General features: G+C 38.6%; 1 protein-coding gene across 1 annotated transcript in view; it reads left to right on the forward strand.

Moving 5' to 3' along the window:
- EYA3 (EYA transcriptional coactivator and phosphatase 3) overlaps positions 1 to 19,554 on the forward strand; it is a 130,432-nt gene that overhangs the window by 53,680 nt on the left and 57,198 nt on the right. The window contains exons 4-7 of the mRNA XM_017856334.1: positions 227 to 306; positions 4,000 to 4,066; positions 7,217 to 7,353; positions 15,025 to 15,162. Coding sequence (XP_017711823.1) covers positions 227 to 306; positions 4,000 to 4,066; positions 7,217 to 7,353; positions 15,025 to 15,162 — 422 coding nt within the window. The remainder of the gene's footprint in view (positions 1 to 226; positions 307 to 3,999; positions 4,067 to 7,216; positions 7,354 to 15,024; positions 15,163 to 19,554) is intronic.

Below are 19,554 nucleotides of genomic sequence, written 5' to 3' on the forward strand. Positions count from 1 at the left end.
TGAGACTCCATCTCAAAAAAAAAAAAAAGAAAGAACTGTAGAATGCTGAGTGTACTAGCCCTGGCCCGAACTCTCTTCAAGTTGTTAAAAATCAACAATAAGGATATCATGAAGATTTACTTTGCCTTTTACTTGTATAGCCTAGGAGGAAGTAGGTTTGATCTCATCACTTTTAGCAATGCAGCAAATCAATCAGGGGCTAATGTGTTCGTTTTGGTTCTCCCAGTCAAGTAAGCAATCCAGATGTCAGTGATCAGAAGCCTGAAACATCAAGCCTTACTTCAAACCTTCCCATATCAGAGGAAAGTAAGTACTGTATTCTGTGCATGATTGAACAGATATTCCTATAACTAGTAATGCTTTTCTTATAGAATTGGTTTTTCATAATTGCCTTGTTTGTCCCAAAATATCCAGAAGGCTCTCCCATCCTTGTTTTTGTGGGTATTTATCCTTGAGCCCTCCTTTAAGAAGCTTTATTGACAGAGCAACTGAGAAAAGATCACATGGAATCCATTTACCCAAGGAGTCACGCTCCGTGATTTTATTTTCGTTTTGAGATTGGGTGTTCTAAATGTAATAATGTCTTACAGAAAATCAGAGACAATTATACTTAACCATATATACTTCCCATGTACATTTTTTAAAAAGGTGTAACTTTTTTTAAAAGGTGTATCTTGAGTTCTATATAGTATTTCCTCAAAGGTGATTCTGTTCTGGTGGTTCTCAGACTTTTAGTCTACATAAGAATCACCTGGAATACTTGTTTGTAATGTAGAATTCTAGTTTCACCTCCGAAGATTATCATTCAGTAGATCTGATGTGGATAGGGAATCTGCAGTTTTGACAGGTTAGCCAGGTGATTCTGGTCCATATGGAAAACTCCATATTGTGGAAAACCACTCTAATCAATAAAACGTCTCCTCTAATTTCTTGAATATCCCACTCATCCCCAAGAAAAAGACCTGTTCCCTAAAATCTTATACTTTACTTACTTCCGGGTCAGGAAGTAAGTTGAATATTCTTGCTCCTTCTAAATAATTTCCTTTTTTCCTTCAAATACTTTGGTTCAGCTGGGCATGGTGGCTCTTGTCTGTAATCCCAACACTTTGGGAGTCTGAGGCAGGAGGATCACCTGAGGCTAGGAGTTTGAGATCAGCCTGGGCAACAAAGTGAGACCTCCTCACTACAAAAAATAAAATAAAATAAATAAAAACTTTGGTTCATTTGAAGGCTACATCTATACCTTCCCCTACCTTTGTGTTTTTACTTTAGACTGTTGTCCTATTCATTCTGTTCTTTATTTTATTTTTTTTATGTTTTTTGAGATGGAGTCTTGCTTTGTTGCCCAGGTTGGAGTGCAGTGGCACAATCTCGACTCACTAGAACCTCCGCCTCCCGGGTTCGAGTGATTCTCCTGTCTCAGCCTCCCAAGTAGCTGGGATTACAGGTGCATGCCACCATGCCCAGCTACTTTTTGTATTTTGTTGTTGTTGTTGTTATTTGTTTGTTTGTATATTTTTGAGATGGAGTTTCGCTCTTGTCACCAAGGCTGGAATGCAATGGTGAGATCTCGGCTCACTGCAACCTCTGCTTCCCAGGTTCAAGCTATTCTCCTGACTCAGCCTTCCGAGTAGCTGGAATTACTGGCACGTGCTATCACGCCCGGCTAATTTTTGTATTTTTAGTAGAGACAGGGTTTCACCATGTTGGCCAGGCTTGTCTCAAACTCCTGACCTCAAGTGATCTGCCAGCCTCAGCCTCCCAAAGTGCTGGGATTACAGGCATGAGCCACCACACCCAGCCGTTTCCTTCTTGTCAGGATGTAAGCAGTATACTTGCACCTGTCAGATGTAGAGCCTTTTATTTGTGTTCCATATACTATCTATTTTTACCTTACCCAAGGACTTGGGTACTGTAGTTTTCCTGCCACCACTTGTGTGTCATCACGGTCTTCTCTTTTTATCCTTCCTGTCAGTAAAGAAACATCTTACCATTTTAAAACATAAACACTGCTCCCCCTGCACCCCACCCTTGGCTCCACATCTCCTACTAGTTATGGACACGTAAGTGACATATCAGCATTTCTGAAAGAGTTGCCCTCACTTGCTTTTTCACCTCCTATTCACTTTTCCAGCTTCTCAAATTTAGCTTCTGTCATCACTCTTCCAATGAAACTGCTGTCGTCAAGGCCATTAGTTGTTTTCATGTTGCAAAATCTAGAATACATTTCTCCTCACATTCTCCCTCTCTTTACTTTTCCTCCCACCTTTCTCCTTTGATGGGCCTCAGCCTTCTTTGGTGGGCCTCAGGCCTTAGTTCTAGGCTACCATCTTTCCTCTTTCTGGATTCTCCCATTACATTACTTTAAATATCTTATACATGGTTAATGAATTCCATATTGATATCCAGTCTGACTTCTTCCGTGATTTCATTTGTGTATCAAACTGCCTGTTTGACATCTTTACTGGAAGGAAAATCATACCTAAGATGTTCAAAAAAAGAACTTTCAATTCCTTTAGCCCCTATGACATACACTCTTCTCCCAAACTTGCACATCTTAGGAAGTGATATCACTCTCCCTCTAGTTGCTCAAACTAAAAACCTAGGAATCATCTTGTATTCTCCATTTTCCTCATTCTCTACATCAAATCCATCAGAATGTCCTGTTCGTTTTACCTTCAGAATATATTTCGAAGTCTTTGCCTCATCCCCACTGTTGCTATTCTAGTCCAAGCCAGCATATTACTTATTTGATTCTCCTATAGTATAATAGGATATTATACCTTGACTCTTTATAATTGTTTTGTGGTTCCCAAGTACTGCCAAGATCAAGGCTCATTCATTCTCTAGAGAAGTGAAAATTGACCTCAGTCTCCTAGGATGTTGTTGATCCCTTCCAGAATTAAATTAAATGGGAGGAAGATAAGGATTTGGGTTTTTTAATGTATGTGTCAACTGAGGAAGAACCATTGTGTAGAATTCAAATAAACTTACCTTACATTCTTTGCAATGGATTGTCAGAACTTTAGATCTAATTGACATTTCCTTCATTTTTGTCAAAGTGATTAGAGATTAATGTGATCTCCAATAATTATTTTTAAATACCTCAAACAATAGCATTGGACAAGCTCTTCTGTAATAAACTCACAGGTGTTGATTTGTCTTACTCTTGAGCACTTGAATTGGCCCCTCATCTGCTTTTGACCAGGGTTCTCTTTTTGGATCAGGCGCTCGTCCAGGGAACCTAATTAGACATAAAGTTAATTGGTTTGTTTTTAATCAGATATTTACAGTGTTCATACCAGAAGTAGTAATCATGAGAGTCAAGCCTTCATAGCAGCTATTCCAGATGAAGTCATGGGGGTCAAGAGGACAATAGCTGAAAAAGTCTGTGAGAGTCTGTCAGAGCATCACAGCAGTTCCTCACATCTGTCTCTGGTTTGCCAAAATCAAAGCCTTCACTACAAAACAGAAAAAATAGTAGTATAGAAATATACTTGCATCTACTCTGCTGTTGATTATGCATAGCAGTAGCAGTGGTTTTAAAATAAGATTGGATGCTTCCCCTAAATCTTTTCCTGAAAGTCATTCTTAAGGCTTTTACTCAATATAGTAAGCACTCAAAGAACAAGCTGAAGTAGAATAATGTGGTTTTCTAGACACAGAGCTTGCTTTTTAAGTTTGCCTATCAGCATAGCTGAGAGCTTAGGAGGTTGCTTCATCTATTATTTTAGATCAGTAATGGGTAAAGGTAGAGATCTCTACCAACCTTCAGCTCTTTTCCATACCCCACCCTTCTTTTTTTACTGCCTCTGGAAGTCTATAACAGGTGTATAAACAAAAAAGTGAGTTATTTTCTACCACATAGTCTTTCTATCTGGTGTCCAAGCTGTATTCTATTAATTAGTTTGAAAGACTATACAGTGAGATGTGCAGTTTTCCCATTCCATTTTCGAAATGTTCTAACTTTTTAACCTGGTGATACTATCTTTCTTTCAGTTATGACATGCACCGATTACATCCCTCGCTCATCCAATGATTATACCTCACAGATGTATTCTGCAAAGTAAGTTGAATAATTGTTTCCAAAATGCATTTGCTTTTTCTGTAGATTCATTGCAAAATTTAATATTATTTTTCCTCTAAAATAATAGATATTTAAATTATTTTATATCTCTTATTCTATCATCATTCCAATTTTAATTCCCTCTAAATATAGTCTATGTAGTATCCTTTTAAAAAGTAGATAGTTGCCTGTAATGGATCATTTTACACAGAAGCTTACTCTAAAATGAGTAGGCACTGAACATGCAAAATAGTGTTAGTGATTAACCATATCATTGATTGACCTCTGGTCATTCTCTCTGTCCTGTACCTTGACATATGACATACAGATTAATAAAAACAAGACTGGATTTCCCAGTCCAATCTGTGTTCAGTTTTTTTTTTTTTTTTTTTTTTTTCTTTTTTTGAAGACAGAGTCTGGCTTTGTCATCCAGGCTGGAGTGCAGTGGCACCATCTTGGCTTACTGCAACCTCCACCTCCCGGGTTCAAGTGATTCTCCTGCCTCAGCCTCCTGAATAGCTGGAACTATCAGCATGCCACCATGCCCAGCTAATTTTTGTATTTTTTAGTAGAGATGGGGTTTCACCATGTTGGCCAGGCTGTTTTCAAACGGCTGATCTCAGGTGATCTGCCTACCTACCAAAGTGCTGGGATTACAGGCATGAGCCACCACGCCTGGCCTGTGTTCAGTTTCTTGATTGAGGAATGTCCTCAGAGTAGAACTGGGCTTGAAGTTAGGTTTGGTGGGAAAGTCACTAAGAGGTTATGTTTTGGGCCTTCATGGGGTAATATCAGCATTAATATCAGCCAAGTTACTCATCTCCAAGGTGGGTAGGTGCAGAACAGTGTGTATACCAAGCTACCTATTGTGCATAATAAAGAGTGGACCTATGCATACAAAGACATATACAAGTGCATTTATTAAGCCAGGATATATTCTTACGTGCTTACAGCTGCTGGATACATAACGAAACTGGTAACAAAAAAGCAAGAGATACTTTATGGGGCTGTTACAAAAAGGAACTGTCTTTCTTTTCCCTGGTTATATCCATTTTTACCTTTTGAATTTTGCATTAGTTAAAAAATAAAAGTCAACCCAATGAGTTCTTCTAATTTTAATCTGGTATTAACACTAATGGTGTGCTTGGGCTAATCATTTTCATGTGACTTTCTCCTGTGAAATGACTGAACCTATTCTCTGAGATTATTATGAAGAAATTAGATACTAAATGTGAAAACACATTTGAGCTTTGGGCTACAAAGACTCTGCATGAAAAAGGACGTTATGGTCTTTACCATATCTGGAGATTAATCCATTTAAGGTCACTAAGATTTAAATCATTCCCATGAGACCTGAGTAACAACTCTAACCTGAGCTATTTCCTGGAATCAGATCTGGCTAAGAAGAATAGACATTTTTAAATTCAGTTTTTTAGAATCTACTGATTCTAAAGAATCTAAGAGTGGATATGTTGCAGATTCCAAATTCATTTATTCATTCAGAAAGTATTTGCATACCTGCTATATTCAGAATACCTTATTAGCTATACCATCTATCTTAATTCAGACCTCTTTATTACTTATCTGAACTATTTTTTTAGCTGGATCTCCATTACCAGTTTCTCCTCCCTTTCTAAACAATTTTACAAAGCATTGTCAAAATAATCTTTATTAAAGAACAGCTCTGATCTTGTCACTCTTTGCTCAATAATTTCAGTGGCTCTCAGTTTCAGATTTGCCTTTTAGCCTAGCATTCAAGGTCTTTGCTTCCTTTCTCTCACTACTTCTCTTAATATACTTCCCTCAGTTATCTATGCTCTTTGCAGGCTGAAGCCCTTGCTTTCCTTCCTCTGTTCCCTGGCAGGACTTTTTTCTTACCCTAGAACACCCTTTCTCTCCCAATTCTATACCTCTTATCTACTCAGCTATTCTTTATGGCCTTTCTTCATTTTCCTCTTCCTCCAAAGGTGAAAAAAATGTTTCCCCTTTAAAACACCCCTGCCACCCCGCCATATTTTATTATGCTTACATGGTACAAATAGCATTTTCTTTTTTATGTTATATATACAGTGTAACTCACCACATGAAATAATTGGTATCAGTGCAATATCATGGATGAAATGGTTATATCTGCTAGCTACTGTAAAGTCCCAGGAGTTTCACTGCTGAAATCTCTAGCTATTGCTGATATGGTGGCACCAACTTGTGGCAGTATGCCCTGACTTAAATATCATTGAGGAGATTGAGTCCTGTCTGGAACTTCCCAGACTTTGTTACTTACCTGGGTTCTGTTTTGTAGGCTTGATTTAAGGATATTGGAACCCATCTCTACTTCCGTTTTTTTGGTGTGTTTGCTTGCCTTTTCTCCACCAGCCTCACCCTCTTTTCCAGTCTTACTTTCCCTCTCAGAACTTTAGTTTGGTTCAAGGGGCAGAGTGGAGAATGAGAACCAATTGCCAATCTTGTTCTATCTAGTTTTCTATTATATTAGGATTTTATTCTAGATGTAGGCTAATGGCATGAACAAGTTTAATCCATCCTTGTGTCTCACATAGGGCCATGATTGTAGCACACTAGAAATATTTGTAGGATAATTGGAACTTGGAGGGATGTTTGAAACTTAAATTTTTCATAAAATTATTCCTTGGGTTGATGATAGTAGAACCTGGAAAGGAGGAAAGGCTTCTACTTTCTGATCATAAGAGCCATTTTAGGCCGGGCACAGTGGCTCACCCCTGTAATCCCAGCACCTTGGGAGGCTGAGGCGGGTGGATCACTTGAGGTCAAGAGTTCGAGACCAGCCTGGCCTATAAGGATGAAACCCCATCTCTACTAAAAATACAAAAATTATCCAGATGTGGCGGTAAGTGCCTGTAATCAATCCCAGGTACTTGGGAGGCTGAGACAGAAGAATTGCTTGAACTGGGGAGGCGGAGGCTACAATTAGCCGAGATCATGCCACTGCACTCCAGCCTGGGCAACAGAGCAAGACTGTCTCAAAAATAAAAAATTTTTAAAAAGAGCCATTTTATGTGGAAGATTAGTCTCCTTGTTGCAGATTCTTTGCCATTAGTGGTGGTAGCTATTTTACCTATTTTTCATTACTAAAGTAAATCACACAAAAGTTTTTGTTTTCTTGAAATTTTCTAGACCTTATGCACATATTCTCTCAGTTCCTGTTTCGGAAACTGCTTACCCTGGGCAGACTCAATACCAGACACTACAGCAGACTCAACCCTATGCTGTCTACCCTCAGGCAACCCAAACGTATGGACTACCTCCTTTTGGTAAGGCACTCTATTGTAAACAATTTCTAAGAATGTTGATTTTATTCCCCAGAAACTTTGATCAGCCATGCATCATTCTTTACAGAGCACTTAGTTACATATGTGGTTGGGTATGCAACTTTGCAACAGTATGTTTGATGTATGTAATAAAAAAATCGTAGTTTTTTAGTACTCATTTAGCTATTTTGTATGTTCTAAGTCTTGACCCTGAAGCTTGGAATCTTTAAGTGTTTGGTAAATTCTTTGAGGATTTGCTATTGATTTAACTTACTTTATATACAATATAATATGGTACTATCATTAGGAAAGCATAATAAATATATTTCGAGGTGGCCAATTTCTTGCTAAAACCAGGTAGTCTGAATATGTATCATAGTTTGCTCTGTGGGGTTTTTTGTTTGTTTGTTTGTTTTTGTGTGTGTGTTTTTTTTTTTTTTTTTTTGGCCAATTTCTCCCTCTCCTTTCTCCGCTAACCCCACCTAAAACTGATCAGATATTGTTCTGTTGAACCGAAAAGTCATTTTAGAATGCCAGAAATCCCCAATTTTCTTATAACCTTATATGCCTAGGGAGTTATTTTCATTGGTTTTAGGTGTCTTGGACATGAACTATAAATTAAAATGATTTATCAGACGTCCCTTTAAGGTTCTTTGGGTGCTTAATACCTGTGCTTATTTTTCTGTGTGTGTAAATGCAGTGTGCTTCATTGTTCCTTCCCTGCTTTCCTGAAATGGGTGTCAGAAAATTAAAAGAGTACTGTATTATTTAAAAATATGTAATATGTAACAAAATTATATTTCTGTAGACTTTATTTAATCAAGCTATGAATTAGAAAAGTTTTCCAGACAGATCACCACACAGATTCTGGATGTATTAATGTACCTGCTTCTAGTTTCCACATTCCTGTTTCTCCTGAGCCGCTTGGCTACTCTTTTATGATATTGTCAGCCTTCTTACTTTTAGGCTTGTTAGAATTCTTTGGCTCCTGGTAACTGCTAGAAACAAGAATTGGGAGTTATGTTTAATAATAGTGGGGTTGATAACTTCATGTGAGATGGAAAACAAATTCTCTTGTTTCCTCATTTGTACATCCATATTTCCATGCCTGTTAGTACCAGCCAGCATACTCAGATCTTGTATTTATGATATGATTAACCAGCCAACACTGAATGGACCTTTTGAAAGGAGACCCTTCTGTGAATATGTTTGTGTTGATTTCTTTTTGGTTATTTAAAGCTGATTTTTCAACAGTTGACTAATAATAGGCTAGCAGTTATAATTATTTTCACATAGTTTTTTAAATCTTCTGTTTTGATTTGAATTACTAGCAAGCCCAAGCTGTTTACAACAGTTGATCATTCCTGCTGTTCAATATTAAATACAACTCCTATTATATCTCTGAGCATGATTTATGGAATACCTAAGATAATTCTGTGTGCATATGGATCCTAGATATAATTAATTTTTTAAATGATCACTGTATTTCCCTTAAATTATTATTATTTCGAGACAGAGTCTTGCTCTGTGCACCACCAAGCCTGCCTAATTTTTGTATTTTAGTAGAGACAAGGTTTCACCATGTTGGCCAACTGATCTCGAACTCCTGGCCTCAAGTGATCTCCCCAGCTCGGCCTGCCAAAATGCTGGGATTACAGGCCTGAGCCACCATGCCCAGCCCGCTTTGGACAGGTCACTTGAGACCAGGAGTTCAAGACTAGCCTGGCCAACATGGTGAAACCCTGTCTCTATTAAAAATATTTAAAAAATTAGCCAGGCATGGTGGTAGGCACCCGTAATTCCAGCTACTCAGGAGGCTGAGGCATGAGAATCACTCGAACCTGGGAGACAGAGGTTGTGGTGAGCCGAGATGGCGCCACTGCACTCCAGCCTGGGTGACAGAGCAAGACTGTCTCAAAAAAAATAATAATAGTAATGATAATAATAATAATACATTAAAAAAGAAAAAAATTCTGTAAAGTAAATAGATCTCTGTTAAAACCTTGAAGGATACATGTTTATATTGTATGTTGGTAATATTGTTAATAACAGGCTCCTTTAATAATCTGGTTTTGTTTAATATTTGACGGCAAGGAAGACTTGTGTTTCATAATTTCTTCTATCAGTAATTCAGAGAGAGATAATCATTAGCTTAAATTTGACTTTAAGTAATGTATGAGACTTACTGGAGAGAGATTTTGGTTGGGGTAATGTGAATGATAGAGATCGCATATTCTCACAATTTACCAGAGAAATTATAAGAGAGGTTTGTAAAACTTTTAAAAGTGACTGGATTTTGAAAAGATGTTTTATTGTGTTTTATCATGTGGCTTTTCTTGGTAATGTGTTAAATTAAGTAGGAGAAAACACTTGATTTCTTTTTTTCGAAATTAAGATTTTGGTACGTCGTGTCATCTTAGTGCTGCCTGTTTTCATATTAGCTAATTTGTTTTATTTCAGATGCAAATAGGACTTCAGAAAAATTCATTATAATAATATTACCTTATCTCTATTATTTACTATAACAAGCTGTGTGCTAAGAATAAGTATTTCACACTTTATAGTATTGTCTCATTTAATCCTCAGAACCGTCCTAAGATTTGTAAGTGCTAGCTTTATCCCTTTTTATAGGGGAGAAACTGAGAGTTAAATCATGTGCCCAAAGTTGATACAATTAGTAAATGCCTGGGATTATAATTGAACCCCGGTTTGTTTCATTCCAGAAATGCTCATAACTTTAGGTCTGTATCAAAAAGATGGTCTCAGAGTTGAGTTTGAAATTAAAAAGCTTCCTCCTCTTGAAGAAAGGAGAAAAGATTAGAAGAAATCTAAGAAGACTATATGATGAGTAATCTTTTAAAGTAAAGAAATACTGATCATATTCTTTCCAGAGCTGTATACAAATGGGGTGGGGTGGCAGAAAGGAGATTAGAAGTTTAACTTCTAGGAATCTGAAGGAGTATGTGTAAGGAAAAGGGTACTTGTTTAATGTTAGTGGGATTCAAAAAATATGCCTTTAGGTGCCAACTGTTCTGATTTCTTTTAAAAGAACTTTAATGTGAGTTGGAGGAGTGGGTGATATGCATTAAGAGCCTTAAGGATGTTCATTTCCCTCAGTAATTTCACTTCTGGGAATGTATCCTATGGAACTAGTTAGAGATACCCACAAAAATGTGCTGACCAACATATTCATTGAAGCATTATTTATAATGTGAAAAAATTGAAAACCTAAAAATTGAATATTAAGGTATGTGTTAAATTGTATATGACTACTGCATAGCCATTATAAATCATATTCTTAAAAAATATTTAGGGTCTTGAGAAAACAGTATATTATTAATTGAAAAAAGCAGTATATAATAACAAAAACACAATGTTGTAATACCAGTTTAGTATTTTAAAAAATATGTGCATACCCAGGTATGGTAGTGCATGCCTATAGTTCCAGCTACTTGGGAGACTGAGGTAGGAGGATCGCTTGAGCCCAGCAGTTCTGGGCTACAGTACACTATGCTGATTGGGTATCTGCACTAAGTTCAGCACCAGTGTGGTGACCTCCTGGGAGTGGGGGACCGCCAGGTTGCCTAAGGAAGGGTGAACTGGCCCAGGTTAGAAGCAGCAGGTTAAAACTCCAGTGCTGATCAGTGGTGGGATCATGCCTGTGAATAGCCACTGCACTCTGGTGTGGACAATATAGTGAGACCCTGCCTCTAAAAAAAAAAAGAAAAAAAATTGTGCCTAAAGAGTAATTGGAAGCAAAAAAAGTGGCTGTTTTTCCTACAGATGTTTCAAAAAATATATACATATACTTTGTTTATAATCAGGAAAAGTACTTACATTAAATTACTTACTATTTATAATAGCTTATCCAAATGAGCTACTGAATCAGCAAGCCAAAATGTCCTTTCATGTGCTTTTTCTAGCATTGGTGTATACTTTAGTTCCTCACCAGACTAATCTCTAAAGATCACTATATGCGTTACTATAAATTGAACTGATGAGATTAGTTTGGATAGTGAGTAATCAATAGTGAAGTACTTGTGCTGAGAAACTTGGGTAGAGTTTGTGATAAGACCCCACTCTGGGGGCAGCGGGAAAGCACTCAGAGACAGACTTGCTTTCCCATTGTTAACCTGACAGTTTCTCTGCAGCAGGCTCTTGATACTTAAAAGTACTTAAGAAAGTTGGTAGTTGTTGGCATAGAGCAGTGGACTGGGAGTCAGGTAATTAGGGTTTGGTTTCCTTGTTTGCTATGAGCAGTAGTTCTGTGGAGTCAAACCACTGGGTCATGATGCTGCCTATTATCTGGAATTCTGGTAGGGGTGCTTTTAGAGGAAGATGATTTGCATGTCTGAAGAGCCAGGTCTACAGTGATGCTGGAGGCACTGTCCATATTGTCTTTTATTCTTCATAAAATAATTATATGTTAAACATCTACTTTGTGTTTCTGGCCAAAGATATTCACAACTAGCTATCTCATACTTATTTTGGACATTTGTGTTCTAATTTTTGATCTTATAAGAGGGAGACTATCAAAACATTCTCAGTTGATACTATTGTTAATAATAAGGTATTATTTTCATATAGTATAAAAATATGTTTATAAATCTAACCCCTTAGGGTCAAAACCTATTTGGAAAAAGAAATCACAGTGATGACAATAAATCTGAAAGTTATTGTGACATTGAAATAGCAATTTGTTTACCAAAAAGTGTGATACACAACCAGCAGGAATCATATCACTGATACTCACATTTTACATCATAAATGTTTAAAAAATGATATTCCCAAATATTTTTATTGTTGAAAATCAAACATAGCAAGAATCTTAATTATGGCTAATCTGGACAGGACATATTTAAATGATCATGAATTATGATAGGGCAAATGCTTCTAATTCATGCTACCAATGTCAGTATTCCTCAGTCTCTTAAAATAAGTTATTTCATGTGATTAATAGATGAGAAAAAAAATTACATTTTCTTTTTATGCATTAAGAGTTTGGGGCAAAGCCGGGCGCAGTGACTCATGCCTATAATCCCAGCACTTTGGGAGGTCAAGTCAGGAGGATCATTTAAGGCCAGGAGTTTGAAACCAGCCTAGGCAATATGACAAAATCTCGTCTCTGCAAAAATACAAAAAATAGCCAGGCGTTGTGTGCGTGTGGTCCCAGCTATTCAGGGGTTTGAGGCAGGAGGATCCCTTGATCCCAGCAGGTTGAGGCTGCAGTGAGCTGTGATTGTACCACTGTCCTATAGCCTGGGCAATAGAGCAAGACCCTGTCTCAAAAAACTTAAAAAGTGATTATCATATCCCACTATTGGTCTTTTTAAGACTTTCACATTTCTCTTTACTATTCCTAAATGTACTTGTCAATAAATTGGACAAATCTGAGTTGCACTGAAGTATCTCAGTGCCCTGGTGAAACAGAGGTTCTCATTTTCAAAGTATTATATTTTTGATTGCATATATCTGTTCATTGGCTATAAATTCAATCACTCCTAGTTTATCAGAGTAGGAGCAAATAAATGATATGAGTTAATGTTGAGTTTGAAGTCATGGCTAACCTTAGTACTGATGTCATACATGGAATGTGTTTGGTTAGTGAACCTTCTTAGACCTAATTATCAGCTTCAACTATACTAACCCAGTAACCATAGCTATTCAGAACACAGTGAACAACCAGGCATTAAGATTTTTTGGGCCTGGCGTGGTGGCTCATGCCTGTAATCCCAACACTTTGGGAGGCCGAGGTGAGTGGATTACCTGAGGTCAGCAGTTCGAGACCAGCCTGACCAACATAGTGAAACCCCATGTTTACTAAAAATACAAAATTAGCTGGGCATGGTGGTGCATACCTGTAATCCCAGATACTAGGGAGGCTGAGGCAGGAGAGTTGCTTGAACCCGGGAGGAGGAGATTGTAGTAAGCTGAGATCATCATGCCACTGCAGTCTAGCCTGGGCAAAAAAAGTGAAACTCCATCTCAAAAAAAAAAAAAAAAAAAAAAGATTTTTTTTTAAAAAAAGTAGGCTTTTGTGTGGCCAAAATTATCACCAAAACCATGCACTTAAGAGTGTTTCGCTCATCAAGAATATCCTTGGGCTGTCATGCAGATGCAAAGCTTTGTTTATGGTTGCCTAGTTTATTGCAAATTAAAAGGCAGATATAGCCAAGGAAGTCAAGAAGCGACAGACCACAGAGAAAAAACAGTGAAATTAGAACCTAAAAATCAGAACTATAATTAAGTTCTGTTTAGTACTAAACAATTGTCTTTACACATCACAATAGCCTCTGCGGTATCTCTGTAATATATATTGCACAGCAGAGTTTTTATTTTTGAAACAGTAACTGAGAAAATCTCAAGGTATGTGTGCTATTTCCTCCCTGCTAAGAAGGAAGGAAAGGATATAAATATATTTTAGAAAGATTGTCACTCAGGAGCATTATGATAAAAGAAAGTAAAATGAACAGCTATGATGTTTGTCAGTATGAGATAGATTTATATGTTCTGACTTGGAAAGATGAATCTTGAGGTATTATGTGGAAAAGCAAATTATGTATACTGGGTATAAAACAGTCGTTGGCTGGCAGTGTGGCTCACACTTATAATCCCAACACTTTAAAAAGCCAAGGTGGAGGATTGCTTGAGGCCAGGAGTTCAAGACTGGCCTGGGCAACGTGGCAAGACCCACCTCTACAAAAAATTAGCCAAGTAAGCTGGCACACGCCCATAGTCTCAGCTACTCCTGTGGCTGAGGCAAGAGGATTGTTTGAGCCTAGGTGACAGAGGAAGACCCTGTCTCTTAACAACAGCAACAACAACAAAAAACCACAATCCCATTTTTGTTAAAAAAGAAGATTAGTGAATACATAGAAGAAATCTGTACTGAGTGTAGTGGCTCATGCCTATAATCCCAGCACTAAAGGAGGCTGGGGCAAAAGGATCGTGTGAGGCCTGGAGTTCAAGACCAGCCTGGGCAACAGAGCAAAACCCTATCTTATTTAAAAAAAAAAAAAAAAAAGGAAGAAGAAATCATCTGGGTGACTCTTCTGCAAACTGTTAATAGTGGTTAAGTCTGGATGATGGGGTTATATATGACTGTATTTTTTTCTAAATTATGTATTTCTGTAATGCTTTTAATTTACAAAATAAGCAGGTATGTCTTTCCTAATCAGAAGAAACAAAAGGGACAAAATAACCAGCTTAAGAAGGCAGAGAAATATTTAATATATTTTAGAAAAATTTGGTCCTTGTTTAATGGGTAAGTGGATTTTAAACTTATATGGAATGTCTCCTACCTTGACAGTTTGGATAAATTATTTATCACTGTACATGGACATCAGGCAGTCTTTATAACAGATACTCCAGTTGGGTGTGAATAACTCTTTTTTCTGAATCCTGCCTGGTCAGTTTCCCCCAATCATTGAAATGAATTTATATACATATTGGGATTTGTGGCAAGCTTTTTGTTTCTTTGCCCTTATCCCCTAATTCTTTGAAAGTGTTATTTGCTTGTGGTGTATTACAAGTGGGAGATTCAATAATTTTCTCTTACAAGCAAATTTATTTTTAAGATTTAGATTTTAAACCTACTGGCTGATATTTGAAAGCATAACCATGCTCCTCAGTCCCAGTGTATTGTTTGTAATTGGTCCAATTTATCTGATTCAGGTGCATTGTGGCCAGGTATGAAACCTGAAAGTGGTTTAATTCAGACTCCATCTCCAAGTCAACACAGTGTTCTTACCTGCACTACAGGGTTAACCACAAGCCAGCCAAGCCCAGCACATTATTCTTATCCCATTCAAGGTAAATAGGCATGGTTGTGTGTGTGTTTTTAAATTATTATTATTGTTTCTTGCTTTTAATCTACCTGTATCTCCAAACAAATAAATTGGATAATACAGGAGCTCTGTCTTCTAAAATAGAAAGGTGGTGATACTTGGATTTGTGCATGCTTTTTGTGTTAGGCAAACCACAGCTTAGGAGTGTGGTTTATAAGTAGTTTAGCCTTTGAATGTGAGCTGCTTAATAGAATTGAAGCCTTCCCTTTTGCATGTTGGTGTCCAGAAAACCCCTTGATTTTGTTCTAGTCTATTTTCACTGATGTTTTGTCCTATAAATGAGCAGAAGACTCCATGGGTTGGAATTTTGCTGACCTGTATGAATTGTCATAGCGGTATGTGAGGTGTGTGCTGCTTTTCTGCTGTGTCTTTGTCACACTTATACCCCGTTTACTACTTGATGAGAGCATTTCTCTTGCTCAGGAAGTTCATTCTTATTTCTCTTTCAGGATAAAAAGCATAGTATTAAAGCTTAAGCTCTAAACATCTTTACCTTCCAAGTTCTTCCTGTAACAGAGTTAGAATTATGACAGGACTATTAGAAAAGAAGACAAAAAACTCAAAAGGCACTGTGGAATTCATTGTCTATTCTTCCAAATCCAGGGCAGGCAATTTGTCATTGCTCCAGACTGGGACTAGTATCCTTGTACCTGGCTTCTCATCTGCCTCTTTTCTCATGATATTTCCTAGCTTTTAAATTTTATTTCTTTTTTTTTTTGAGAGCGGAGTCTCGCTCTCTGTCACCAGGCTGGGTGGGCAGTTGGCCAGATCTCGCTCACTGGGCACAGCTCGCGCCTCCCGGGTTTCACCGGACCATTCTCCGTCTGGCCTCCAGCCTCCCGAGTAGGCTCGGACTACAGGCGCCGCCACCTCGCCCGGCTCAGGTTTTTTGTTATTGCTTTAAGTAGAGACGGGGAGTTTCACCCGTGTTAACGCCAGGATGGTCTCGATCTCCTGACCTCGTGATCCGCCCATCTCGGGCTCCCAAAAGTGGCTGGTATTACAGGCTTGAGCACTGCCCCCGGCCTTAAATTTTATTTTTTATAAAATGGACAGTAGAGGGATTAGTATAGGACCTCAAAAACCTATCTGAGGTACTCTTAATGTGTAAGCGTTGGTGATAAAAAAAGTTTTAATGTAGATTAATTAGATTTTGTTTTTCAGTTTTAACTGTTTTCGGAAATGTTTGAAAACCACTTCTCCTTGGTCCAGTGGAAACAGAACTGGTCTCTATGTTCTGAGACCTTCCTCTGAGCTACCTTTACCTCCTGTTGTTTACCAAGTCTCCTCTTTTCTTCACTTGTTTCCTCCTCTTTTTTTTTTTTTTTCTTCCCTCGTCCTCTCCCCCTTCTTTCTTTCTAAGATGGGAACAAACCAGGAGGGAGAAACTGGAGAGAATGACTTTGCCTGTCTTCTCCACCACTCCCTTTCATTTTTATAGCGTATTTCTCTATAGTTTTTTGTTTTGTTTTGTGACAGAGTCTCACTCAGTTGCCCAGCTGGAATGCAGTGGAGCGATCATGGCTCACTGCAGCCTTCACCTCCCGGGCTAAAGTGATCCTGTCACCTCAGCCTCTCCAGTAGCTGGGACTGCAGGTGCGCACCACCACACCCAGCTATTTTTTCTACTCTTTTTTTTTAGAGGTGGGATCTCACTGTGTTGCCCAGGCTGGTCTTGAACTCCTGGGATCAGGCAATCCTCCTACCCCAGCTTCCCAAAGTGTTGAGATTATAGATATGAGCCACCACACTTGGCCTCGTATTTCTCTATGTTGATAGGCCTTTTGGGTTCAACCACAGGTAAGTCTAGTTGCCAAGTCTCTTCTAAACAGGTATATCTCTGATAACTTACACCTAGGTTGTGAAAGAAGACCAAGGGTTCTCTTAATGCTCTACCAAAATGTAAAACCACCATTCCTCTGTAGTTATGTCTAGAATTTGAGGAATGTGGTAGCTATGCTTATTTCTCCCTCGTAAAACAAGAGGAATCACCTCTTTGGGGTCTGTTAGGACCCACTGCTTTAAAACAGTCATGAGGCCAGGCGCGATGGCTCAGCCTGTAATCCCAGCACTTTGGGAGGCTGTGGCGGGCGGATCACCTGAGGTCAGGAGTTGGAGACCAGCCTGACCAACATGGAGAAACCCAATCTGTACTAAAAATACAAAATTAGCCTGGCGTGGTGGCGCATGCCTGTAATCCTAGCTACTCAGGAGGCCCAGGTAGGAGAATCACTTGAACCCACGAGGCGGAGGTTGCAGTGAGCCGCGATCGCACCATTGTACTCCAGCCTGAGCAACAAGAGTGAGCCTCTGTCTTGAAAAAATAAATGGAAATTTTAAAAATTGAGAGTCGTGAAAATATCCCTTAAACTTCACTAACCACTGTTCTTATTTGTTATCTATTAGAACATTTTTTCCTTTGGATTGGCTAACCTGATTTCCTTCATTTTGCTATAAATGACAATTGCAGGTATTTATGAAGTGCTTACTATACTCTTGACGTTTTTCTAAGCCGTGGATAGATATTGCTCATGTAATCCTCACAACAATCCAAACCTCATTTTACAGAGGGGGAACCTGAGGCACAGAAAAGCTAAGTAGCTTATCCATAGTCCCAAAATTAGCAAGTAATTAAGAAGGCAGGACATTAGCTGGGCATTCTGACCCCAGAGCATGAGTATAATATTTATGCTTTTCAGTTTTGAGGTCATGGTATCAATATCAACTCTCCCATAATTGAGAACCTATACTAACAAATATCTAAATTCACTTATCCTCCGTTTTTCTGGTTAATCTATTGGCCCATTTTCTGGTTAATTAGCACAGGGTAGCAATTAAGGCAGAAGCTAACCATTAAGTTATCAATTTTTGCCATTTATTCTGATGAAAAAATTATTAGAAAAACAGTTGGCTGAAATGAAACATGTGTATTATTGGTATTAAATTACTTAAGTTCACCACTATCAGTATTACTCTCCTTGCTCCTACTTTTCCCTTCCCTTTTAGCATGGGTAATGAATGTTAGCTATCCAGGGCTGTTTCTTTCCCCCTGCATAACTGCCCAATTTTTTTAAGTTTACACCCCAAGCATTCTTCAATTGACAGCAGCCCATCCTCCGTGGAGGAGTTAGGGAAATTATCTCAAAAACCTAATCTGCTTCTGGCTTAATTAACTCTAATCAGAACCTTTTCTTTAGTTTGTACTTCAGTGGTACCATAATGAGAAGAACTGCCTTTGTTTGCTCATAAAAATGTTTTAAATGAGTAGATCTGACTGTAGTATCATCCTTTTCCTAGAGTATCTGTTGACTATGTGGCCTTATCTTTGGTCATTTTCTTCAGCTGAGATGTTTTAATTGGTTAAATAATATTCAAGTGGCAAAATTAATTTCAGAAATTTCAAAATTAATTTTAATTATATATATTTTTTGAGATTGAGTCTTGCTCTATTGCCCAGGCTGGAGTGCAGTGGCGTGATCTCGGCTCACTACAACCTCTGCCTCCTGGGTTCAAGGAATTCTTGTGCCTCAGCCTCCCGAGTAGCTGGGATTATAGGCACCCACCACCACGCCCAGCTAATTTTGTATTTTAGTAGATACAGGGTTTCATCATATTGACCAGTCTGGTCTCGAACTTCTGACCTCAAGTATCTGCCTTCTTCAGCCTCTCCAAGTGCTGGGATTACAGGCATGAGCCACTGCGCCCTGCCTAATTCAATCTTTTTTTCTTTTTTTTTTTTTGAGACGGAGTCTCGCTCTCACCCAGGCTGGAGTGCAGTGGCGCCATCTCAGCTCACTGCAAGCTCCACCTCCTGGGTTCACACCATTCTCCTGCCTCAGCCTCCTGAGTAGCTGGGACCACAGGCGCCCGCCACCACGCCCGGCTAATTTTTTGTAATTTTAGTAAAGATGGGGTTTCACCGTGTTAGCCAGGATGGTCTCGATCTCCTGACTTCGTAATCCGCACACCTCAGCCTCCCAAAGTGCTGGGATTACAGGCATGAGCCACTGTGCCTGGCCCTAATTCAATCTTTTAATGAATGTCTTTGTACTCTAGTATCATTGGTAACACACAATAATCTATCTTTGACCAGGAGATTTTTTTTTATTTTATTAATAGGTTTTATTTATTTATTTATTTATTTATTTATTTATTGAGACAGAGTCTTGCTCTGTCACCCAGGCTGGAGTGCAGTGGAGTGATCTCAGCTTACTGCAACCTCCACCTCCCGAGTTTAAGCGTATCTTCTGCCTCAGCCTCCCGAGTAGCTGGGATTACAGGCACATGCCACCATGCCCGACTAATTTTTGTATGTTTAGTCGAGACGGGGTTTCACCATGTCGGCCAGGCTGGTCTC

Source organism: Rhinopithecus bieti, unplaced genomic scaffold (assembly GCF_001698545.2).
Source record: "Rhinopithecus bieti isolate Rb0 unplaced genomic scaffold, ASM169854v2 scaffold_41082, whole genome shotgun sequence".
Lineage (NCBI taxonomy): Eukaryota > Metazoa > Chordata > Mammalia > Primates > Cercopithecidae > Rhinopithecus > Rhinopithecus bieti.